The 25,568-nt window shown below is 50.1% G+C and overlaps 2 protein-coding genes across 3 annotated transcripts in view; both read left to right on the forward strand.

Moving 5' to 3' along the window:
* Positions 1–2,155, forward strand: part of LOC135199536 (uncharacterized) — a 71,241-nt gene extending 69,086 nt beyond the window's left edge. The window contains exon 14 of the mRNA XM_064227679.1: positions 28–2,155. Coding sequence (XP_064083749.1) covers positions 28–1,129 — 1,102 coding nt within the window. The 3' untranslated portion in view covers positions 1,130–2,155. The remainder of the gene's footprint in view (positions 1–27) is intronic.
* A 2,268-nt stretch (positions 2,156–4,423) lies between these two features.
* The window catches only part of LOC135199539 (uncharacterized), a 51,816-nt gene continuing 30,671 nt past the window's right edge, over positions 4,424–25,568 (forward strand). For both annotated transcript variants that reach the window (XM_064227690.1, XM_064227689.1), the window contains exon 1: positions 4,424–4,581. In XM_064227690.1, coding sequence (XP_064083760.1) covers positions 4,537–4,581 — 45 coding nt within the window. In that variant the 5' untranslated portion in view covers positions 4,424–4,536. The remainder of the gene's footprint in view (positions 4,582–25,568) is intronic.

Genomic DNA, 25,568 nt, shown 5'->3' on the forward strand with positions numbered 1-25,568 from the left:
CAGCAACAACAACAAAACAACAACAACACAGCAACAACAGCAACAGCAGCAACAACAACAACAACAACAACAGCAGTCAAGTGGTATTAGTAGTAGCAATAATATTAGTAGTAGCAACACCAGCACTGGGAGCAACACCATAACTACCAGTAGCAGCAGTAGCAGCAGTAGTAGCACTTGGTCCAAGGGTCCTCTGGATGCTGTCTCTAGTGCCAGTCTAGGAACTAATGTTGCCCAGGTGGCCCCACATGTGCATCAGTCTGGCGTATCTTCCGCGAGTACCTTTACATCTCAGTCGTCATTTTTACCTTCGACCAGTCAAGCACAATTCAGTAGTACAGCAGGAAGTTTTGGATCGCTGCCTGGCGTGAGTACGACACAGTCTTCTCAGCAGGGACCTACACCATCTTTTACAGAAAGCCAACAGATATCCCAGCAGCAGCAGCAACAACAACCAATTCAGCAGTCACCTCAGAGCTCCATAAGTTCTACTCTCTCTCATGCTAGTGGTGGGCTGGTTCCCACTTCTCGTAGTGGTGGACTTGGAGGCCCTGATAGCCCACTTAGTTTATCTCATTTGCTAAATTCACAAACCTTTGATCCTGTCCCAGAAGACCTGAGTTCACCCCACAGTCACGCATCGGCCCTTGACTACCTCAACTACACGTTATCCACAGGCACCAGTGCCTTCCGTCGCCCCGATTACCAAGCAACCCTGAACCCTGACATACAGTCATTGATAAATTCAGCAAGCACCCAGCAGCCTCTTGCATCCTCTCTCCCAAGTGCTGCTCCTACAAACCCAACTGTAACTTCACCTTCTCCCTTCCCATCTTACCAAGCTGCTCCTTACTCTCAGTACGCTGCTCCCTACCGAGCAGGAACTTCTGTGTCTCCCAGTCCATATGCAGCCTATGCTGGTCAGTATCCTCCATATGCTACCCAGTATCCACCTAGCCTAGCCCCACATGCTGCAAGCACCCCCCAGCCCCCTACTATGGGTCAGTATGGAGCCCTCCATGCTCCACCCAATCCATACCAGAGTTACCCAGCTCCTCCAACAGCAGGTAGATCTCCATACCCGTCAACCCTTGGCAGTTTTAGTCATGGTCCGTACCCTCCCATATGAGGTGTTCTAAATTTTGAAACTGTAAATCATTAGAATTGGTAACAGAAGGACTAAATTTCTAATAGATTGAATATGACCTAGTTATTCCATATGTTACTGCAAATGTAAGTGTTGTATACTTTTAAGTGGCTTAAACAATCAATCCATTAGATGATAAATCTCATTTAATATTATATTTGGCAGATGAAGAGTGCCCAGATAGCTCGGAACAATAACTGTGCAAGACTTGGGACCATGTTCCCCCCATTCCACTTTGTGATGAATCAGAAGCGACAGTTGTATGCAGTGGCATGTGGTGTTTCTGTTTACATTTTAATTTCAGGAGTCGGCAAGAAGCGTGACCTGTTTTATTTGACTTTGTAGATTTTATGAGTGTGCCACTGACATGTTTTTTTTAGGTCCAAGATCCCTGATTTGACATTGTTGGCAGAACTTGGAGTTGCATCTTAGCCGTGATTCACGAGAAATCCCAAGCAGCCCAGGGGAGATAGGCGTGTAATTGATGACGAACTCCTTTCGTGAAAACTCGGGCATGATTGTGTTGTGCCCTTTGTAATTCTTAGAGCATTTACACTAGCCTAGAGTAACATTCACAGTTCTCTTTCTTCATGTAGCATCACTAAAAACATTTACTGTTTGTCTACTACAGTATGCACTGTTGTGTTGGGAGGGGACTCATTGTGTACATAATCACAACCCCGATTGAAATTACTGTATGACATGTAGTGAAAAAACTTTGTGTTGCTTAACCATTTTTAATTCTTCAGATTATAGATTGTACATAACAAAAATTCTCAAATGTTGTGAAGAAGTTATATGACTTTATTGCAATTGTAGTCAGTCACAGAACACAATTATGGCAATTGCAATTATAATTTTTATATTTATTTTGCATTAATATTTATAGGTTCTGAATGTGAAAATGCAAGTAGAGGATAGACCTTCTCCTATTTTCATGATACGCTTACCTTGTAACAGTATTTATTGTACCATGGTATGTACATAATAAAAATGTCTTCATAATCATCCTAAATTTTTCTTATTCCTGCATGAAATTGGCCTGTCTTGGTCTTGTCAGAGAATTCGGAACTGTAGTGCAATTCTTTACCAGTTGTTTTGAATGAAAAGGAATGATGTCTTTTAGCAGAAGGCTGTGGCTTCACAGTTTTAAGCATCAAAGCCCAAATGAAATCTGGCAGTCTTGTTACGATAATCCCTGGTGTAGGCCCTCAACTTATGGAAGGGAATCTGTTCCAGTGCTGTACCATATGTTGGTTTCTGCCTGAGTCAATGTATCGCCTTTAACAGTGCTTACTGTGCTGTAACTTACAATGCTGTTAACTTTAATTGCTGTTAGCGCTGTCAGTGGGGCCTTATGCATCATCACGTTACGGTGCTGTTAACAGCAGTGAGATATGCATTAAGTCGATGATGTTCACCGAGTCATATTCATCCTCTTATTTCCTTGTTGAAGTAAACAAAGTTCTTTTCATCAGTCTATAACCAAGGAATCATATAACACTGCAGCACTGAAAGACCTTTGCAGGTCCTAGCGCATGGTCTATGCCCTAAATTCCATGATCAATCAAGGAAGGTCAATACCATCAGAGCGTGGCTGGGAGGGGGACATGAAATTGATTCCATAATAATTTGAAGGTACTGGAAAATGGTCCACTATCAATTTGCCTGAAATGTCAGTGAAATTAAATTTAACACGATGACTGAAAATAATTGCATTGTAATGATGGGGAACTCTTGAAATAAATATTGCTGATTATACTTACACATTATTCATACTGGATTGCTTTATGCAGAATACCACATTCCATATTGCCTACCTGAGATTAGGCAAACCAGAATAAATAAATGATGTTACCAGCTTAAAATTAAGGAGAAAGCTAATTGCAAAATATTGTATTATTTGGAGTTTGTAGGATTAAAATCCTTAAAGTAAAGGAAAACTTATTAGGATAAAATTTATGCAGAATTCTTAGTAATTTATTATGTTAGGATGACCCTATAAAGTAGTCTCGGTAAGTTAATACATTAGGATACGTCCCGTGGACAGTAGCCTCAGCAACTTGCTAAATCAGCATAGTACATCCCCTGTACAAATAGTCTCAGAAAGTAATACATGAGGACACAGTAGTCTCAGTTGTGTAATACATGAGGGCATAGTATTCTCAGTAGTGCAATACGTGACATGAGGAGACAGTATTCTCAGTAGTGTAATACATGAGGGCATAGTATTCTCAGTAGTGTAATACATGAGGGCACAGTATTCTCAGTAGTGAAATACATGAGGACACAGTATTCTCAGTAGTGTAATACATGAGGACACAGTATTCTCAGTAGTGTAATACATGAGGACACAGTATTCTCAGTAGTGCAATACATGAGGACACAGTATTCTCAGTAGTGCAATATGTGACATGAGGACACAGTATTCTCAGTAGTGTAATACATGAGGGCATAGTATTCTCAGTAGTGTAATACATGAGGGCACAGTATTCTCAGTAGTGTAATACATGAGGACACAGTATTCTCAGTAGTGTAATACATGAGGACACAGTATTCTCAGTAGTGCAATACATGAGGACACAGTATTCTCAGTAGTGCAATACATGAGGACACAGTATTCTCAGTAGTACAATACATGAGGACACAGTATTCTCAGTAGTGTAATACACGAGGACACAGTATTCTCAGTAGTGTAATACATGAGGACACAGTATTCTCAGTAGTGTAATACACGAGGACACAGTATTCTCAGTAGTGTAATACAAGAGGACACAGTATTCTCAGTAGTGTAATACATGAGGACACAGTATTCTCAGTAGTACAATACATGAGGACACAGTATTCTCAGTAGTGTAATACATGAGGACAGAGTATTCTCAGTAGTACAATACATGAGGACACAGTATTCTCAGTAGTGTAATACATGAGGACACAGTATTCTCAGTAGTGTAATACATGAGGACACAGTATTCTCAGTAGTGTAATACATGAGGACACAGTATTCTCAGTAGTGCAATACATGAGGACACAGTATTCTCAGTAGTACAATACATGAGGACACAGTATTCTCAGTAGTGTAATACATGAGGACACAGTATTCTCAGTAGTGTAATACATGAGGACACAGTATTCTCAGTAGTGTAATACATGAGGACAGTATTCTCAGTAGTGCAATACATGAGGACACAGTATTCTCAGTAGTGTAAATAATTTAATACGATAAACTAGCGACTTATTGGATAAAAGTACCTCATCCGGCTGCCTCCTTCCAATATGGCGGACGACCGGCAGACCTCGGACCTCCTTTAAAAAGGAAAAGATCCGATTCATTTATTGTTGCTATCGACGGATGAAAAACAGCTGATCCTTCGGCAGGAGAAGAAGAAATGTCCCGGTTGCCCCAAATTATTCGCCTAATTAGGCCTATCAGGGTATTGTATGGCGATTTATTGACTTTATGACGCTTTATTCTTAATGTGTGTAGGCTATATAGACAAATAAACCGTTAAAGTTGCTAAATATTGATGTATAAATGTGAAGTGTTTCTGTACGGTTTTGTACCCATAGGCCTCTGGCATACCTAAGCAGTGCCTAATGCATATTTTAGGCAAAGGCCTATTTATGGGCATTTTTAAGACTTTCTTGGGCGTTTATGGACAATTTCATATCGGATATAATTGGCAGGAATCGATTTTGAAACATTTTTCGGAGGACGTCCATTTTCTTTCAGGTTAAGATCGTAGCATAGGCCTCTAGTAAAGGCCTACAATATCTTAAACGAAATTAGAAAAGTAGGTTTATTTATGCTTATGACAATAATTCACTCTTAACATATTTATTGCTTAATTTGAACGAGTTTTAGGATGACGTTTATTTTTTACAATTGGTGAAGCTCATACCCCACAGGTGTGGGCACGGTGCCCTATGTCAGGTTAGGATTTCAAACGCCTTACTCCGCGTCCACTCCTAGGCCTAATTATGCTTATGTCAAGAGTTAAGGTAATCCAGTAAGTCGAGCAACAATATGTTTTCTCAAACCATTTTTAATCTCGTTGACGTATTTCTCATTAAGCCGTCTATCGAATGTTACCCCATATACACTATGTGGCTACTAGGTCAACCTAGGTCTGTTCTCTATTAGTGAAAAAAATATTTGTTTTTATTGCCATAAATCAGTCTTGGATTTTTTTCAGCTGAAACTGAAGACTACTACCACAGCCTGGTTCCCTCCTGTTGCCAACAGGAGTATTTACCATCTTTTCATTAAGCTCTGGTTCGTGTTTGTGAATTTTTTTCATCTTTATGATATTTACCAACTTTTATTTATTGTTTTACATTCATCCCATTTTGCATGTAAACTGGTACTTGAGCCCAGAATGGCGTGCTAGTATCCTTCCGTTTTACGTTTTTTTTTATGATTACTGAAAAAACCACACCAAACCCAATCATGAATTTTCTGTTACTGAGATGTTTATTGTATATCATTTATGGGGTTAGTACTAAAATTGGTGATTATGAGAGCAGTGTTTATAAAGTGAAATTTTACCGTGATTTTTGCCAGACTATCATTCCTAGTTTGTAATTTTCTCTGTTTCTAGGTGCTACGTATATTCTTGGAACAAAGTTTTCCTGTAACCTGCTTCCCAGATCTATGGAAATTGTTTTTATTTTAAAAACTAAGCATAAAGGAAAGACTGGGAATCATGTAGAACTATATAAATATGCTTTCGGTTTCCATCAATATTCCAGAGCACTCCTAATTATGGACTTCATAACAGTGAATGAATATATACTTGTGTTATTCAGCTAGGAAAAAAAATTAAATGAAATAAAAATAAAAGTTAAAATCAGTAGGTATTATTGCTAAAATTTTTAGCTGCTTGCTAAAACAACACAAATATAATTTGCAGCTTGGCACCTCAAAAAATCAGTTGGTCATCACTGGGCATTGCTCGTTTTTGTTTGTTTGTATGGTGTTTTTACGTTGCATGGAACCAGCGGTTATTCAGCAACGGGACCAACGGCTTTACGTGACTTCCGAACCACGTCAAGAGTGAACTTCTATCACCAGAAATACACATCTCTCACTCCTCAATGGAATGGCCGAGAATCGAACTCGCGACCACCGAGGTTGGACGCCAACACCATACCAACCACGCCACTGAGGCGCTCACTGGGCATTGCTCATGTGAAATTAAATATCTAAATGCTTCTAAATATACAAGAATCCTCTTCAGTGCAAGGAGTGAGCAAATTCTTGTGCTATGTTGCTTCAAAGCTCTTTATACATTATTTTACTCCTGCAAAGTAGCAAAATTCTTTTAGTTAAGTAACGCAGTGGAAATGTAAAAGTATGTGTAAATTTTCATAAGGGATTAAGTGTCAAATGACAAAACAACAGATTTTTAAAAGCAGTTGTGCAATGTTTGCATGATGACATTCCCTTCCTATCACATTTTATCCAATTTCTTGTTCAGTCAAGAAAATACACAGCTTTCGCTTCAAGAAAATACTTGGCCTTCTCTCCAAGAATATACCCAAATTAATGTTTACAGTTGATATTGCCATAAAACCCAATAAATTTCCCGATAAGATCATGTTGCTTGAGAACAGAAAGATAATTACTAAGATTTTAGAGGTTTTCCTGTTTCTCTCTCTCTTTTGGTGATGCTTGACACAAGTGGTTCCAAATATGTACTGCACTATAAAAGGATATACAGTGGGCCCCCCGTATTCGCGTTCTCCGGATTTGCGGACTCACACATTCGCGGATTTCTCTCAGGAACGTTTCCCTGCATTATTCGCGGAAAATTCGCACATTCGCGGTATTTTTCTACGAAAAATATCCACAAATTCCTGGTTTTTTTGATGAATTTAATCATAAAATGCACTTTTTGTGATAAAACTATTAAAAAAACCAAGTATGAAAATTTTTAGTGGTTTTTCTTGAGTTTTAACTAACAAAATAGGCTGTTTTTAGCGTTTTTATAGGAGTTCCAAACATTTGCGGGTTCTAACTATTCACGGGGGGGTCTGGTACGCATCCCCCGCGAATACGGGGGGACCACTGTATACCCTACATATGAGAGTCCCTACATACGAAAAATCCAGGTTACGAAGGCAAAGACGAAGATTTTTTTTGCTTCTGTGTACAAAAATAATTCAAGTTGCGAAAGGGTGTATGTACTGTAAAGTCCGAGATTTGCCCAGGACGCCACCATCCTCCCGCTCTCCCATTGGTTCCTGATGCTAGTCACTGCCGTAAGATCCTGCTCTCCTATTGGTCAGCATCTGTCCCATCATGCGTCTAGTTAAAGGCGTTCCTTGACCATTTCGTTGCGGCAGCGTTATCGTAAACACCTGGAATTTGTTCGTTCACATAGATTTAGTTTGTTAACGTAAATTCGTGTAAGTTACTTCATCATGTTGTGTGTGAACTTAATTACTTACGTTATTACCCGTGGGCCCCAAGAATGTTGCTGAAGTTCACAGAAAGAAGAGGATGCTTTCTATGGAGACGAAGCTGGAGATAATCAAGAAGTGTTAAAGTTTTCTGCCATTTGTTAATGTGTTTCGTAAAGTTTAATGTTAATAATGTTTTCTTCCATTTTTTAATGTTTCGTAAAGTTAGTGTTCATGTTTTCTGCCATTTGTCCTCTTCCTCTGCCGTCACTTTCGGACATCGCCTCACTCGAAAGGTAAGATTCCACATTTTACTACATACATACGTACATGTATGTAATTTCTTGTACCCTATACACTAATACACTTTATTTACAGGTACAGTCACTGTTAGGTTACGTATTGAATAGTCCAAATTGGTGTATTTCATTGTTTATTGGTCAATTTAGCTTTATTATAAAATTTACAGTGGTGTTTTTGTAGGGCTCAGAACGAATTAGGCAGTTTACATTTAAAACGTAGTTTTAGATACAAAAAAATCAGGTTACGAAGACCGCTTCGGAACAGCTTAATTTCATAACCTGAGGCACTACTGTATATGGGTAAACTGGCTTTTACTTAACCCTTAACATCCATTTTAGAGACTAATATAAAACTGTATCACTTATACAATCGTATCTAGTATAAAAACAAAATACCATCATAATATACAGTGGTACCTCGACATACGAAAGTCCCAGCTTACGAAAAATTCAAGTTACGAAAGCAAATACGTACAAAGATTTTTCGGGCTCTACATACGAAAATAGTTCAGGTTACGAAAGGTTGTTGCTGTAAAGTCCCAAGATTCGCCCGGACCACCTAGAACAATTTTAAAACTCGCGCGCCGCCAACTGAGTAGACTCGCCACCATCCTCCCGCTCTCCCATTGGTTCCTGATGCTAGTCACTGCCGTAAGATCCTGCTCTCCTATTGGTCAGCATCTACCCCATGTGCTCTATGTATTCTATTGGTAAAAGGATGCTGTAAATTGAAAAACTTATTCATGCAATACATTTAATAAAAAAACAACATTAGGTAAAGGTAGAATAAAGAATAGAAGTGAATGGTTATTATACTGTTTGGTAGTTTCAGTAGTTGGAAAGGTAATGAAAATTTATGTTGTTCCGATACGTAATACAAACCATCGGTCTTTTAACAATAGGAAGTAGCTAGCGGCAGCTGGAACGGTCGTAAGCTTCGAACAAGGGGAGAACGGTAGTTAACTGCTTGTCCGATCGTCGCGCGCCGCGCGACTGGGAGGTAAACAAACCACTTTTGCTTTCGGCCGTGTGAGGATAGGACGTGTTCGTCATCGCTCTGCCCGCTTTGTCGTTTGCTTTGAGTATCAGCCCTCTTTTTCTAGTGTAATTGAAAGTATATGATTGTAAGTACTTTTACATTTCTTTTGTCATTTGCAATATGAGTGATCAAGAAATGGAGATTTCGCCGCGCTCCCCAGTCGCCCGTAGAGTGTGTCCCGGGCTGGAGGGGCGTAGATGCGGCGGATTTAGATCTTTCGTGGATGTGGATCCACATGAGGTTTGTACTCGTTGTCGGGGGCGAGAATGCTCCCGCAATGAGCCATGTATAACGTGTATGAATTGGTCCGAGGCGCAGTGGGTTCTGTACGAGGGCAGGAAGAGACTTAGGCCGCCAAAGAAGTCATCGGAAAGCTCTCCAGTGACTCCTTTGGTAACTGACACTTCGTCTTCTTTCCTGCCTCCCGGTCAGCCCCACGTTTCGCGCCTTCCCCTGCGGGGTGGGTAGCGGAGTCCTTCTCCTCTCTCGATCCGTTGAGTGTGGAGGAGGGCGCCCGCTACCCGGACGTCCAGTTGTATTCGGGGTCTTCCGTCCGCTCTGGTGGGGTTCTCTCCCCCCAGGCGCGAGGAAACCCCTCTGACTAACCCGACTGTTGCTTCCGCAGATGTGCCACCAGCGAAGGACGACCTGGGACAGGTTGTGGGAGTCGCTGGGCTGACTGCAGGGAGTGCCTAGTATCCAGGGGTTGATTCAGCGGTTGGCGGGGTCGGCAGTGGTCACTCATGGTACGGTAACCACTACCACTACCACAATATCAACACCAGCATATGACATGCCACCGCACTTGGTGTACACGCCGCATGTAATGACGGTGACGCCTACGGCTGTGGTGCACAAACCTATTACTGCCGTACCAAAGAGGACGGTGCCACCACCACCTGGGTTCTTTGTGTTGCCGACCCCGGACTTCCGCTGCCCTAAGAGTACCCCCCTAGAACACCTGCCGCCAGTGCCGAGAATGACGGTAGCTGCCGACAGGACGCCTGGCTCTCCCTGTGGTTCCTGCCGTGCCTGTCGTACCTGTTGCTGTCCCTGCTGCTCCTTCCTTTTCAGATGCTGTACATGCTGTTCCTGCTGTTCCTGGACCTGTTCCTGTCGTTCCTGCTGTTGGTGGTGCTGCTACAGTCTCAGGTTCTTCCGGACAGGTGCAGTCGGGCCCTGTTGCTTCGGCAACTGCCCCGGCTCCCTCATGGATGGAAGACCTGACGTCTGTCCTGCGGAGCCTGGCGAAGAAGAAGAGGAAGAAGAGGAAGTGTCGTCGTCGTCTTCGTCGTCCTGTTTTGCCATCCATCTTCCCCTTCGACTTCTAAGGCTAACCAGCCAAAGAAGAAGAAGGCTGCCTCCTCCCCCCCTAAGAAGACTCCTTCGTTATCTTCTAAGGGCCCGTCTCGCTCAGGCGAGTCGGGGAGCTCTTCTGCTGGTCCTCCTGTTCCTTCGGGAACGGGGCCCGTCTCTTCCTCTGCAAAGAAGAAGACGACGGGGACCAGAGGTGTACCAGCCTCGGCTGGTACGTCCTCACCTGGTGTTAGCGGTCCTGCCGCTAAATCAGGTTCCGTCTCGGCCGCTTCTCGTTCGCGAGAAGTACCGAGTGGACGCTCTTCCACGGGAGACCGTCCAGCCAAAGTTTTGACGCCCGAGCTCGCTCGCCGTCAAGACCGCGGCGCGGAGCAGAAGACTGGCGAGAGTCGTGCACACGACTCTCGCCAGGCCAGTGGACGCTCTCGCAGCGACCAACTGGCTGCTCGGGTTGACGTGACGGTCGCTGACCAGCCACGGGTTGAGGCGAGGAAGGGGTCCCCGCGGCCGTCGGTACCAGCCACGGCTGGTACCAGCGGCTCGACGCGCCGAGAGGACGCTGGCCGGTCTCGCCGCGACAGAGAGCCTAGCAGGTCACCTGACCGCCGCTCCCATAGGGACCGGGCGGAGACGGTAACCAGCAACAGCTCGCCTGACGCTAGAGATCAGCGTCAACGTTCTCAGCCGAGCCGCTCGCCTGGCCCCAGGCGAGCGGCAAGGCTAGGCCTGCTGCTCGATCGCCACCGCGGGTTGACGATCAGCAGCAGCCCTCCACGCACGCTGGTCCTGCCAGCGAGCGAGGGGGGAGCGTCAGGTCTGCCTCTCCCGTACCTTCAACCTCCTCGGGCTACACCGGGAGGAGCGAGGTACCGAGGAGTGATCACGAAGGTGCGCCGCTCGCGATCCCGCTATGACGCCGTATGGCTCAGGCACGGTTCTAGGAGGGCCGACCAGAACATACGCGCAAGTAGTTGGAGGTGACCGTCAGGGGTCTGCCGCTGTTCCTCTTCTGAAGGAGGAGTATCACGGGATCTGTTCTTGCTAGAGGGACTGGACGGTCCTACTCCACAAGACGCAGTCACTCCCGAGATACAGAGGAACTTTGCAGAGGTCATTAAGCTGATTCGTCAGCATAATGACCTTGCGGAAGGATCGCCGCTACCACCGGCAGAGCCCACATCCCGGCTCGAGTCATTTTGGGGCTCCTAAGAGGGAACCCAAAATGAGGTGGTGGGGTTTACCACGATCAGAGCTTGCAGACTCAGTCCTGGATCAAGTTGAGAATCTCGTCTCAGGACGGGAGGATTCGCTGAAATCCGGACGGTCTTCTAAGCTGCTTCCTCCTCCTCTACAGCGTCAGAGGCGATTTTACGTGCCTTCGGAAGACCCGATACTGCCGAAACAGGGTTTAAACCCGGAGTTAGCGAGGGCTGACTCCAGGTGTGCCAACCCTGCAGGGCAAGCTCCTGTCGGAGAACCTCTGGTTCTCGCAGCAGGAGGCACTTGCCCTGGAATCTTACCGCTATGGCAGCATTCCAGGCAGTCTCTTGGCTGGATTTGTGGTCCCTCACAATATCCAAAGTAGCGGCCGGCTCTGGGAGTTTTCTGCTCTCGAAGACGACGCTTCTTTCAGGAGACTGTGCCAGTCGGGAGGAAGAGCGATCTCTTACCTCGCCCATCAGACTGCTAACCTGTGGGCCAACTTGGTTCTTCGACGTAGGGACGCAGTCCTTACCCGAGTGACCAAGGGGGCCGGGCGTGAGGCGGCACTCGGGCTTCGCAATGGACCAATTAGGAGTTCCCCAGCTCTCTTTCCCGAGAGAGATGGTGGACGCTGCGGTGGAAAGGCGGCGCACTGATGACAGTGACCGCTTAGTTCACCAGGCAGTCTCGAAGGTTACTGGGCAATCTCGAGCGACTGCGGCCAAGCCAAAGAGCTTGGCTAGCGCTTCCACGGCGGCGAAGACGGTTGCACCGTCCAAACCCCGTGTGAAGACTCCTGCTGTTTCGACGTCTGCTAAAGGAGGCCGTAACCAGCCCTCCTCCCAGCCCTCCTTTCCCCGAGGAGGTGGTGGGAAGAAGTTGAAACGAGGAGGGAAACGCTAGGGACGGCGTTCCCCCTCACCTGCTGCCGGAAGTGGGGGGGTGCCTGGCGAGCCATTGGGTAACTTGCAGCGCTACGGCACCCCCGAGAACTGGATAGTAGACGTCCTTCGGGAGGGATATCTACTACCCTTCGAGTCTCGGCCCCCCCTCATCTCCAAACCGGTCCACCTACAAACCTATGTCCGGGATCATCAAAGGACAACGCTCTTCGACAGGAGATCAAGACCATTGCTGGCGAAACGAGCTGTAGAAATCGTGGAGGACCAGTCACCGGGCTTTTACAGCCGCCTCTTCCTAGTGGAGAAGGCATCGGGGGGCTGGCGTCCGGTGATAGACCTCTCTCCCCTGAACGCTTCGTTCGCACGACGCAGGTTTCACGATGGAGTTCCGGCACGCTCGGTGCTCGACTCGATCAGGGGGAACGATTTCATGCTTTCAGTGGACTTGAAGGACGCGTATTTTCAAATACCCTATCCATCAGTCTCCAGAAAAGTACCTTCCGCTTCATCTTCGACGGGACGGTGTACCAATTCAGGGCACTTTGTTTCGTCTGTCAACCGCCCCCCACAGGTGTTCACGCGAGTGTTCACTCTGGTGTCAGCTTGGGCCCATTCGCACGGGATACGTCTCCTGAGGTATCTCGACGATTGGCTGGTCCTGGCGAGCTCCCGCTCGCAGTTGCTGCAGGACAGAGATCGACTCCTCAAGTTTTGTCCGGCGATCTGGGGATCGTGATAAACTACGAGAAGTCCGATCTCGAACCCAAGCAGAAGACGAACGTACCTGGGTATGCTGATAGAACCACGGTAGCAGGGCAGGTCTTTCCCGCAGACTTGCGTATCAGCAAATTCAGGGAGCAGCCAGCCGGTTCCTGTCTCGGCAGGAACAGGCAGCACAGCAATGGCAAGTCGTGATCAGGCATCTGTCGTCACTCGAGAAGTTAGTCCCTCACGGGCGTCTTCACTGCGGTCTCTCCAGTGGAGGCTAAGGTGAGGCAGGACCTAGCCTGGTGGCTCGACGACAAGAACCTCTTAAGAGGAGTGCCAATACGCACTCCCCCCCCGAGATGCTTCTGTTCTCAGACGCATCGACCGAGGGATGGGGCGCACACCTGGAGGAGTTGCTGACTGCAGGTGTGTGGGACCATCACGAAAAGACACCTTCACATCAATGTCCTGGAACTCAAGGCGGCGTTCAAAGCTCTCCGAGAATTTCAGGACCGCTTGGTGGGACACTCGGGTGGTGTTGATGTGCGACAACACCACAGTAGTGGCATATGTCAACAAGCAGGGGGGCTAGTGTCTCTTCCCGCTCCATCAGTTGACGGTGCAGGTGCACGAGTGGGCCACGGCTCACTCGATAGAGCTGTCGGCACGCTACATTCCAGGCAAGAGAATGTAGTAGCGGACAAGCTCAGCCGTCGGGATCAGGTGATAGGGACCGAATGGTCTCTACACCAAGACGTGGCGGAAAGGCTCTTCAACCTGTGGGGCGGGGGCGACCGGTCGTAGACCTGTTCGCCACCCGGCACAACAGAAAACTTCAGGTTTTCTTTTCAGCCGTGCCGGACCCATGGGCAGCTGCAGAGGACGCTCTCCAACACCCCTGGGACAACCTCTTCGCCTACGCCTTTCCTCCCTTCTGTCTGATTCGGAAAGTGATCAGTCGAGCGCTGGTCACTCCCAATCTCAGAATGATCCTGGTGGCTCCCAAACGGCCTCAAGCCGTTTGGTATCCGGACCTGCTGGCTCTTCTTGTGGACGCACCGAGAGAGCTACCCAATTGGCACAACCCTTCTAGCCCAGCCACACGTAGAACGGTACCACCTAGCAGTCCAGTCCCTTCACTTCACGGCTGGCTGTTATCTACCATCTCTTGCGAACGAGAGGCTTTTCTCGTAGCGCAGCAACAGAGATGGCTGGACACGTCCGACAGTCCTCTGCAGCTGTGTACCAGGGGAAGTGGGCCGTCTTCTGTGGTTTGGTGTCGAGACAGGGTCTGTCTCCTCTCAGAGCCACTCTTCAGCAGGTAGCGGATTTCCTCGTGTTTCTTCGCCGAGAGAAGCTCCTCTCAGTACCCACAGTTAAAGGATATAGAGCAGCACTGGCGCTCGTCCTAAAACTGAGGGGACTGGATATCTCGAACTCGTTCGAGATTTCCTGCTAATGAGGAGCTTCGAAAGGTCTTGCCCACCCAGGGAACAGTCAGGCCCCCTGCGTGGGATGTGGACTCTCGTCCTTAGGAGTTTGACTCGAAGACCCTTCGAGCCACTCCGAGAGTCGTCAGACAGGGATCTGACCCTCAAGACCCTCTTCTTGCTGGCCCTGGCATCGGCGAAGAGAGTAGGGAACGACTAATGGTCTTTCTTATGATGTTTAAACACACACAGAGGCTGGGGATCTGTGACGCTCGATTTCGTCCCGAACTTCGTAGCCAAGACTCAGAATCCGTCGATCCCTGACGACAGGTTAGAGTCTTTCACGATCCCTCCCTTCTGGACTTCACCGATAACGATGCGGATGAGATGCTGCTTTGTCCTGTGAGGGCGCTACGGCGGCTATCTGAAGAGAACTCGACACATCAGCCTGAGTGTCGACGCCTCTTCGTTAGCACTGGGGTTTACCAAGAAAGAAGTTTCCAAGACACGCTTTCTTTCTGGCTACGTGAGGTGATCAGGAGAGCGTACGAGGCTGATGGTAGCGACGACATCCGTACGCTCCGACCGAGAGCCCACGAAGTCAGAGGTATCGGACCCTCCTTAGCGTTCCGTAAGAACTTCTCCGTGGCGCAGGTCCTGAAGGCAGGTGTCTGGGCCAACCAGACCACCTTCACGTCCTTCTACCTTCGGGATATTGCCCACAAGTCCTTGGATACTTTTCCTTGGGACCTGTGGTGGCTGCTCAACACGTTGTGTAAGCTTACCCAGCACCCAGAGCAGGCAGAACAGCATCGATTCTGGTATGACTGGGAGAATGAATGTGCGAATGAGAGTGTGACTGGCTTCTCTTCACCATCTTTCTCTACCTCTACCTGTGGGCAGAGGATACGGTCGTTGTTACCACGCTGGAAGGGAGTCAGATGCAGGTAAGCTACTTGACCGAGCTCCATCCTATCCCTTTAGTTAGGGATAGGAGTGTATATCCACCACTTGTTCCGATACGTAATACAAACCCTCGGTCCTTTAACAATAGGAAGGTAACTAGCGGCAGCTGGGACGGTCGTAAGCTTCGAACAAGGGAGAACGGTAGTTAACTGCTTGTCCGATCGTGCGCGCGCCGCGCGCCCGAGAGGAGTGAAGAATCACTTTTGCTTTCGGCCGCGGGTGTGAAGGACGTGTTCGTCATCGCTCTCTGCCCGCTTCATCGTCGTATGCTTTGTTTATATTGTGTTTTCTACTAATGGTTTGGTTTGACTTGAAAATGAAACTGTAAGTACACTGTTTTCATTTTCATTACTTAATTATGAATCAACATGGAGCTATCGCCGTAGAGACGGCGATTTCCGCTCTTTTTCATGAATTGAACCCTTGAATTATGTCTCGGTGCCGAGGGCGGGCGCACTCGCGCCAAGTCATGTATTTTGGGCGAAAGTGTGTAATTGAAAGATGTAAGTACTCTTTTTCAATTATATTTTTTGCCCTGTGCGTTCATTGCCGAGAGCTTGATTGCGCTCGGCAAGAGCCTCTTATTTTGTATGAATAGAATGCAAATGAAAGTGGATTCGCAATGCAGTTTTCTTTTCATTTTCATTTATTAATTGCATCAAATTTAATTTTGGATCAAATTTCCGCTCTTACCCGGGAAATTAATCCTTACGATTTATTGCTGTGAAAAGTGAAAATAGCAAGTGCAGTATTGTTCATTTTCAATATATATTTATGATAGCATCATATTATTATGGATCACAAGTTTCCGCTCTTACCGGGAATTGATTTTTCCCTCTTTAAGTTCTATGAAGTGAATCGCAAGTGCAGTATTCTGTTTCATTTTCATATTACTTTTCACTGCTGTGCGGGGTAGGGGAAGCGAAGGTCTGCCAGGAAGTCGTCGGAAAAGCTCTCCCGCGACTCCCTTGGTATCCGATTCTTCGTCTTCTTTCTGCCCCCCCGCTCAGCTTCCTCGTATTTTGTTTTTGGGGTCTTCCTTCCGTTCGGGGTGGGGCATGTCTTCCCCCCCCGTGCGTGAGGGAACCCCTCTTATTTCTAATCTGTCTGTGCTACCGCAGGTGCTACAGCCGTGGGAGACGACCTTGGACAGGTATGGACCACTGCGGCTGCAGGGCGTGCCTAGCATCCACGATCTGCTGCAGAGTCTAGCGAGGTCTGGGGCGGTGACCTTGGAGTGGTCTCACTACAACCTTCACGGCGCTTATGCTGCTTCCCCGCTGGTCTACACTCCCCATGCTGTGTCGGTGACGCCGTCTGCCGCTTCTAGGGCCGGTCGCCGCCGTACCGAGGAGGGGTATGCCGCCGCCGCCTGTTTTCTTCGTGTTGCCTGCCCCAGACTTCCGCTGTTCCAGCAGCTCGCCCCTGGGACCGGGCCGCCAGTACCACGCTGGCTGCCGATGATTCTACGAGGCGATGGCTGGGCCTGCCGTACCTGTCGCTGATGTGGTTCCCGCTACTGGCTTGGCTGTCCCTTCTGTGTTTACCGCTGCCGCTGTTCCTGCCGCTCCTGAGCTGGTTGCTGTTCCTGTCGCTCCTGGTTCCTGCGCCTGTCCATGCTGGTCCTGCCCATGGTGTGTCTTCCCCAGTCCCAGGTCCTTCCGGACAGGTGCAGTCGGGCCGTGTTGCTTCGGCAATAGGCCCGACTCCGGCCTGGATGGAGGACCTGACGACTGTCCTGCGTGAGCTGACGAAGAAGAGGAAGGTGTCATCTTCGTCTTCGTCTGTTGCTGCCTCTTCCCCTTCGACTTCTAAGGCCCATAAGCCGAAGAAGAAGTAAGGCTGCCTCCCCCCCTAAGAAGTCTCCTTCGGGAACTTCTAAGGCCCGTCCCACCGAGGTGGGACGGGGGGTCCTTCTGCTGGTCCTCCTGCTCCTTCGGGACGGGGCCCGTCTCCCCTTCGTAAGGAAGAGATAGACGGGGACCAGAGGAGTATCGGTTAGCTCTGGTACTTCCTCGCCTGGTGCTAGCGGCGATGCCGCTACGCCAGGTTCCGGCTCGGTCCTCTCGTTCGCGGGAGATCCGAGTGTACGCTCTCCCTCGGGAGACCGTGCAGCCAAAGTTTCGGCGCCAGAGTTCGCTCGGCGCCAAGACCACGGCACGGAGCAGAAGGCTGGCGAGAACCGCTCAGGTGACTCTCGCCAGGCAGCGGCCGCTCTCGCAGCGACCAGCTGGTAACCGGGTTTTGTTATTCCCCCTAAGAAGACTCCTTCGGGAACTTCGAAGGGCTCGTCACATTCCGGTGTGACGGGGGTTCTTCTGCTGGTCCTCCTGTTCCTTCGGGAACGGGGCCCGTCTCCCCTTCTGAGAAGAAGAAGAAGACGGGGGACAAGGGTGTGCTGGCTACCGCTGGTACACCCTCGCCTGGTCTGGCAGCTCTGCTGCTAAGCCAGGTACCGGCTCGGTTTCTCGTCCACGAGAAGTTCCGAGTGTACGATCTCCTTCGGGTGACCGTGCAGCCAAAGTAAGACGCCTGAGTTCGCTCAGCGTCATGACCGAAGCACGGAGCAGAAGACTGTCGAGAGCCGCTCAGTGACTCTCGCCAGGCCAGCGGCCGCTTCTCGCAGCGACCAGCCGGTACCTCGGGTGTACGTGACGGTCTCTGACCGGCCACGGGTTGAGGCTGGGAAGAGGTCCCCCAGGTCCCCTCGACCGACGGTACCAGCCTCGGCTGGGTACCAGCGGTTTGACGTGCCGCTTTGAGGACGCTCACCGGTTCTCACGGCGAAAGCGAGCTCTGCAAGTCACCTGACCGCGCTCCCACAGGGACCGGGCGGATACGGTGACCAAGCAGCAGGTCGTCTGACGCACGGGACCGGGGTCGACGTGCTCAGTCGAGCCGCTCGCCACAGGTGAGCGGCACGGCCAGGCCTGCAGATCGATCCCCACTGCGGGTTGGTGATCGGCTGCAGCCCCCACGTACGCTTGGTCCTGCCAGCGGAGCGGGGGGGGGAGCGTCAGATCGTCTCTCCACTACCTTCAAACTTCCTCGGGCTACACCGGGAAAGAGCGGAGGTAGCTAGGAGTGATCGTGAGAGGTGCGCCGCTCACGATCCCGTCACGACGCCGCACGTGCCACGTATGGTCTTAGGACCAACCAGGACGTACGCGCAAGTGATTGGAGGCGACCGTCAGGGGGAGAGGGGGTAGCGTCAGTTCTGTCTCTCCGATACCTTCAACTTCCTCGGCATACGCCAGGAAGAGCGAGGTATGGATTGTGATCGTGAGAGATGCGCCGCTCACGATCCCGTCACGACGCCGCACGTGCCAGGTTGGTCTTAGGACCAACCAGGGACGTACGCGCAAGTGATTGGAGGCACCGTCAGGGATCTGTTGCTGGTCCTTCTTCTGAAGGAGGAGGGTCCTGGGAGCTGCTCTGTTGGATGGACTGGACGGTCCTACTCCTCAAGACGCTGTAACTTCCGAGATTCAGAGTAACTTTACCCAGGTTATTGCACTGATTCGTCAGCAACAACGACCGGGGGAAGGATCGCCGCTCCCACCAGCAGAGCCCATGTCTCTGCTCGAGTCGTTTTGGGCGGGGCCCGACCCCGAGAGGGAACCCAAACCGACGGTGGGGTTATGCCGCGATCGGAGCTTGCCGATTCTGTCTTGAACCAGAGTCTCTCGTCTCCGGACAAGAAGGCTCTCTCAGTTCTGGCCGGTCGATCAAGCTACTTCCACCTCCTCTACTGCGACAGCGGCGTTTCTACGTGTCTTCGGACACCGTATTTAAATACTCCCGGTCGTCCTCCTGAGAGGTTTCGACCTCGACGAGGACTGGAATGAGTCGGAGGACGGTATCGGCTCTCTCCTGTCAGGTGTCGATCAGCCCCACCCAGACGACGTTCACAGTGGCGGCAGACCTTACCTACAGTGAGAGTTCGTAACCCTCCTCTGGGAAAACGTTTTCTCCTGACGATACGTTTTCCCAGACTCTGAGAGGCCATCGCCGCAAGGCGATGGCTGCTCCTACTCTTCTCCAAACTGCTAGTTCCACTGGGAAGGCGTGCAAGTATCCAATTCCTCCCCCATTCCCTCTCTCCTTACGGCTACGAGGGAAAGGGGAAGGATCCTACAGAGATTTCTCTGTAGGATCCCACGTTGGGGACTGCGCTACCAGGGGGGACCTTCGGGTCCTACCTGACGTAAGCCCCGGTCGTTGAGGAGGGATCCTGCCCCATTCTCGATTTCTACGGGAATCGAGAGGACCACCAGGCGATATCGTTTGACGAATTCGGTGGGGGTTTCGCAGACTGCTTAGAATTCTACGGAATTTCTAGCGCATTCAGAGTGTTAGAGTTTCTTACGATCTCCAAACACTTAGGCGAGACCACGGTCCAAAGTGAGCGAGACGAGAATCCCCGATATGTTACACGATAATCGGGAACCTCGCCTTATGCTCGAATTCCTGGAATTTCTAGTATTAGGAAGAAGACTGCTGCTGAAAGAAGACTATCTCACAGTAGGCGACCAACCTGGAATAGAGAAGAACGGACGGGAATAATCCAGTTTGGCTGGAACTATCGTCTTAGTATTCTGTTCACCATTGAAGCTTTCCTTCGAGGAAGACTTCTCCTTCACTCTCTTTAATAGAGAACAAAGAAGGTGGTCGATCTCCAATCCTTATTTTGTTTTCTTGAAGGAAAGAATTTAGGATGGAGATCGTTGTTCAGAATCCTACAAATATACTACGTATATTAACCTCGCGACACGATTCTGCTAAGCAGTTGAATGGTCCGAGGGGTAGGCGCATATCCTGGTTATTCTACGGATTGCGACTTAGACGAAAAGTATTCTAATTGAACTGCAACCCGGGTTGCCTGCAACCTACCAGGAGTTTCCAGTTTCAATTTTATACTTATGGTGTTGTCACAACAACACCATTTAAGCTTTTATATTTACCGAAATTTGTTTCGCTTAAATAGATTGCTCGAGCATATCTTTTTATGCTCGGTGGTCTAGCCGAATGCATTCCTTCGTGGAAAGGATTACTTGGCAACTCAGGATGACGAGTCAGCGACAGCTACTGCGTATGAATTGCCGAGGCATTTCAGTATCAGCTGCCGCTTTGAGATAGACGGTTGTTTATGTCTTTCTCACCTGCTTTGATTGAATAACAACCGTACTCTGCCCAACAATCACGGACTTAAGTCTCTGATTAACGGGGATTCTCGCATACATGAATGACCATCTACTGCTGTGAAACGCTAGTATTCATCGTCTTCGGTATTGCGAGAATTTTAAACAGAGATATCTATTCGACTCATCTTTCTGTTTACCTCACGGTAACAGAATTCTGTAATAGTCTCTTGCTGCATCGTATCCCGATAATGCGAATGATTTTTGCGGAATCTGAGTTGTCCTCAAAATATCTTGTATTCGGAGGTGTACAATTGTTCATTGTTCATTGTTCACCCCGGATTAGCAGATGTATTGAAAGACATCGCCTACTCCCACACCTGCCAGCTCTACTTCAAACGTTCAGCCATGAGAAGCAGTTCTTCAAGCGGCTCTCCCCTGTGTTTCATTACTGAAGAACGCCCCGCTTTCATTGCACAACGGACAGCAATGAAATGGCGGTTAGCGTTTTCAGTCATTTGTAAGCACAGGTTTAGAATCTTGAGATTCCTTCTCTCGATTCAGCTGGAAGACGTAGGTTGCATTCATTGCCTACCTTCGTCTTCAACGTCACATAGTGTTGTTTCTCCTTAAGCTGAGATTCAACGTCTATGAGATTTTCTTGCCATCAGGGACCTCGGTCTTTTGAAGGCAATTGACTTTCGCCTTTTGAGCTTATGCATTAAGAGAATCATCGCCGCGCCGTCCGGCATCGGTGACTAACAAATATTTTATTTGTTGGGTCTCTCAGCATAACTCTTTAAAGGGCGAAGGTCACGTGACTTACCCGGATGCTTGGACAACTTGCCTCTACTGATTCCGAACCAGTCAGTCGGCAGCTGTCAGAGCGCCCGAGTCAGTTACGAACTATGCTGTGGACTTAGTTCGGTTGTTCCAGAGCAATCATTACTTCGTCTTAATAGCTTGTCAGTATGAGTACTGTACATAACCAAAGTCGAGAAGAGGGATAGGTCATACGACTATTCCCTTCTTTTCGTCTTAGGTAACTGCATGACTTCTCTTGAGAAGTCAAGCACAAAGGGATGGGGATTTGTGACGCTCGATTTCGTACCGATCTTCGTAGCGAAGACTCAGAACCCTTCGGTAACTGACGATTGGTTCGAGTCCTTCACAATACCCTCCCTAATGGACTTCACCGCCTCCGATACGAAGGCTATGCTGCTTTGTCCTGTGAAGGTGCGACGGAGCTGTCTGAAGAAACTCGACACCCAGGATGAGTGTGGACGCCTCTTCATCATTCTCTCGCGTTCCGCAAGAACTTCTCCGTGGCGCAGGTAATGAAGGCAGGCGCCTGGTCCAACCGGACCGCATGCACCTCCTTCTACCTTCAGGATATTGCCCACAGTTCCTTGGATCTTTTTCCTTGGGAACCGTGGTGGTTGCTCAACACGTTGTGTAGTTAACCCAGACCCTCGCAGGCTGAACAGCATCGAGTCCTGGTGTGACCGTAAGAATGGATGAGGAATGAGAGTGTGACTGGCTCCTCTTCCCATCTTTTTCTTCCCCTTTTTCTTCCCTCTACCTTTGGGTAGAGGGACACGGTCGTCACCCTGCTGGGTAAGGACGAGATGCAGGTGAGCTACTCAATAGAGCACCATCCTATCCCTTTCAGTAGGGATAGGAGTAATATCCACCACTTCCTCCAACAAGGGGGAGGAAGTGGATGCCAATTTGAGACAAACCCATCATTTTATGATTGTCTCTTGCAAACAGGAACAAGTTCTTGCTTGCTGGTACGAAGAGATACGCTTGCCTCTCTCTTAGTACTTGGCCCAGAGGTCTGACCATTGATCTTGCGGGTGCACACCCCGATCAATCGGACAGAGGTTTGGATCCCTCCCTTGCTCTTACGACCAGGGAGGCACTCCAGGGTTGGACGAACACCAGTCTGTTCACCAAAAAGACTCAGATTCCTCCCACCAAGAAGTGAGTCTTCCTATTGTTAAAGGACCGAGGGTTTGTATTACGTATCGGAACAAATGACAATTGTTCCGACACGGCATACAAACCTTCGGTCCTTTTACAATAGGAAGGTACTAGCGGCAGCTGGATAGGTCGTAAGCTTTCGAACAAGGGGTTCGGTAGTTAACTGCTTGTCCGACAGGCGCGCGCGCGCGACTGGGAGGTAAACAAATCACTTTTGCTTTCGGCCTCACAGCGAGTGGACGTGTGTGTTCGACGCTCTCTGCCCGCTCTCGTCGTTTGCTTTCATGAGTATTGGTTGTGTTTGTGTGTGAAACATTGTAAGTACAATCATTTCCTCTCTTATTTCTTCAAGTTTGAATGATCAATAATGGAATCTCCACGCCTCGCTACCCCACGGAGACTATGCCCGGGTACCGAAGGGCGTAACAAATGCGGGAAGTTCCGATCTTCCCGGAGATAGACCCTCATATTTTGTGTGCTCGGTGTCGGGGGCGCGAATGCACCCGAGCCGAGCCTTTGTGATGTGTAATGATTGGTTGGAGGCGCAGTGGACTTTGTATGAGGGCAGGAAGAAGCGAAGGCCTGCAAAGGAGTCGTCGGGAAGCTCTCCCGCGACTCCTTTGGTGACGGACACTTCGTCTTCTTTCCTGCCTCCCGCTCAACTTCCATGTCTCGCGCCTTCCCCTTCGGGGGGGGTGTCTAGGTCCTTCTCTCTCTCCTGACTTGTCTAGTGTGGAGGAGGGCGCTAGATACCCTGACGTCCAGTTGTACCTCTGGGTCCTCTATCCGTTCGTCTTCGCGCAAGCGGGTAGAGGATCCCCCTAACACCCGACTTTTGCCTCCTCAGGTGCGGTTGCCGCGAAGGATGACCTCGGACAGGTGTGGGCATCGTTGGGGTTGCAGGGCGTGCCAAGTGTCCAGGGGCTGCTCTACCATCTCGCTGGCGCCGTGGCGGTCACCCATGCAACGGTCTCGACCACCACCACGACCCTTACAACACCCGGCTACGCTTCACCTCCTCACCTGGTGTACACCCAGCACGCGGTCTCTTGTGACACCCACTACATCGGTGCAGGGGCCAGTCGCCGTAAACTCGGGGGAGTGTGATGCCGCCACCTGGGTTTGCCGTGCTGCCGCGGACCGGACTTCGTGTGCCCGAAGAGCTCGCCCCTGGACCTCCCACCGGTACCTAGGATGTCTGTGCTGCTGGTCCGCCCATCTGGACCGCGTACACAGTCTGCCGTACATGCCATGAACACTGCTGCCGTCCTGTACCTGCTCCTGCTGTCTCGTCTGCCGGTCCTGTGATGCCTGCACCTGCTGATGTTGTCCTGTTCCTGGCGCCGCTGCTCCGATGCTGATCTGTTCGGACAGGTGCGTCCGGGCCTGTTGCTTCGGCAACAGCAGCCCCGGCTCCGTCCTGGATGACAGATCTGACGTCGGTCTGAGAAGGTTGACGAAGAAGAAGAAGAAGAAGGAGGAAGGTGTCGTCGTCGTCTGTCTCCGCCTCTTCCCCTTCTTCTTCTAAGGCTCCCCCGCCGAAGAAGAAGAAGGTCGCCTCCCCCCCCCTAAGAAGTCTCCTTCGGGAACTTCTAAGGGCCCGTCTCGCTCTGGTGAGACGGGGGGTTCTTCCGCTGGTCACCCTGCTCCTTCGGGGCAGGACCCGTCTCTTCTTCCGTAAGGAAGAAGACTACGGGACCAGAGGAGTGCCGGCTAACACCGGCACTTCCTCACCTGCTGTCAGTGGTTCGGCCACAGCAACAGGGTCCGTTCTCGGCCGCTCGTTCGCGAGAGGTACCGAGTGTACGGTCGCCTACCAGCGACCGTGCAGCCAGGAACCAGACCTCGGAGTCCGCTCAGCGTCAGGTTCACGGCACGGAGCGGAAGACTGGTGACAGCCGCTCACGCGACTCTCACCAGACCAGCTCTCGCTCTCGCGGCGAGCAGCTGGCTACCCGGGCGGACGTGACGGTCCATGACCGCCACGGGCTGAGCTGGGAAGAGGTCCCCCCGTTCGCCGGCACCAGCCACGGCTGGTACCAGCGAACTGACGCACCGTGAGGATACGCACGATCTCACCGTGACAGTGGAGCTCGCCGGTCGCCTGACCGTCACTCTCACAGAGAGCGATCGGGTACGGCGACCAGCACCAGCTCCTCTGACACACGAGACCGGGGCCGCTGTTCTCGGTCCAGCCGTTCTCCACAGCGAGACGGCTCGACTAGGTCTGCAGCTCGATCGCCACCGCGGGTTGGCGATCGCCTGCAGTCTTCCAAGCCCGCTGGTTCTGCCAGCGAGCGAGAGGGGGTGGGAGCGTCAGGTCTGCCTCTCCCATACCTTCAACCTCTGACCGGGTTTACACCGGGAGGGGCGAGGTATTGAGGAGTGATCGTGATGGGGTGCGCCCTTCAGGGATCCCACCACGTCGTCGTACGTACCAGGCTCGTTCTCGGACCAGCCAGGTCGTACGCACAGGTGGTTGAGGAGACCGAGAGGGGTCTGTCGCTGCTCCTCTCCTTGAGGGAGGAGGGTCTCGGGAGGTGCTCCTGTTTGAGGGACTGGACGGTCCGACTCCGCAGGACGCAGTCACTCCTGAGATCCAGAGGAACTTTGCCGAGGTTATTGCGCTGATTCGTCAGCACAACGACCTCGGGGAAGGATCGCCGCTCCCACCATCCGAGCCCACGTCCCCGGCTCGAGTCGTTCTGGGGCCCCGAAGAGGGAACAACCCAGACCGGACGGTGGGTTTGGCGTTCTGAGCTTGCGGACTCAGTGCTGGACCAGGTTGAATCGCTTGTCTCCGGACAAGACGGTTCGCTCAAGTCTGGCAGGTCGAGCAAGCTGCTTCCACCTCCTCTGCTGCGACAGCGGCGGTTTTACGTGCCATCTGAAGACCCGATGCCGCCCAAACAGGTGAACCCGGAGTTAGCCAGGCTAACTCCGGGTGTGTCTCTGCAGCAGCTCTGTCCGAGAACTGTGGTTCTCGCAGCAAGAGGCACTCGGCCTGGAATCTACCGCCATG

Source organism: Macrobrachium nipponense, chromosome 25, assembly GCF_015104395.2.
Source record: "Macrobrachium nipponense isolate FS-2020 chromosome 25, ASM1510439v2, whole genome shotgun sequence".
Taxonomy (NCBI): domain Eukaryota; kingdom Metazoa; phylum Arthropoda; class Malacostraca; order Decapoda; family Palaemonidae; genus Macrobrachium; species Macrobrachium nipponense.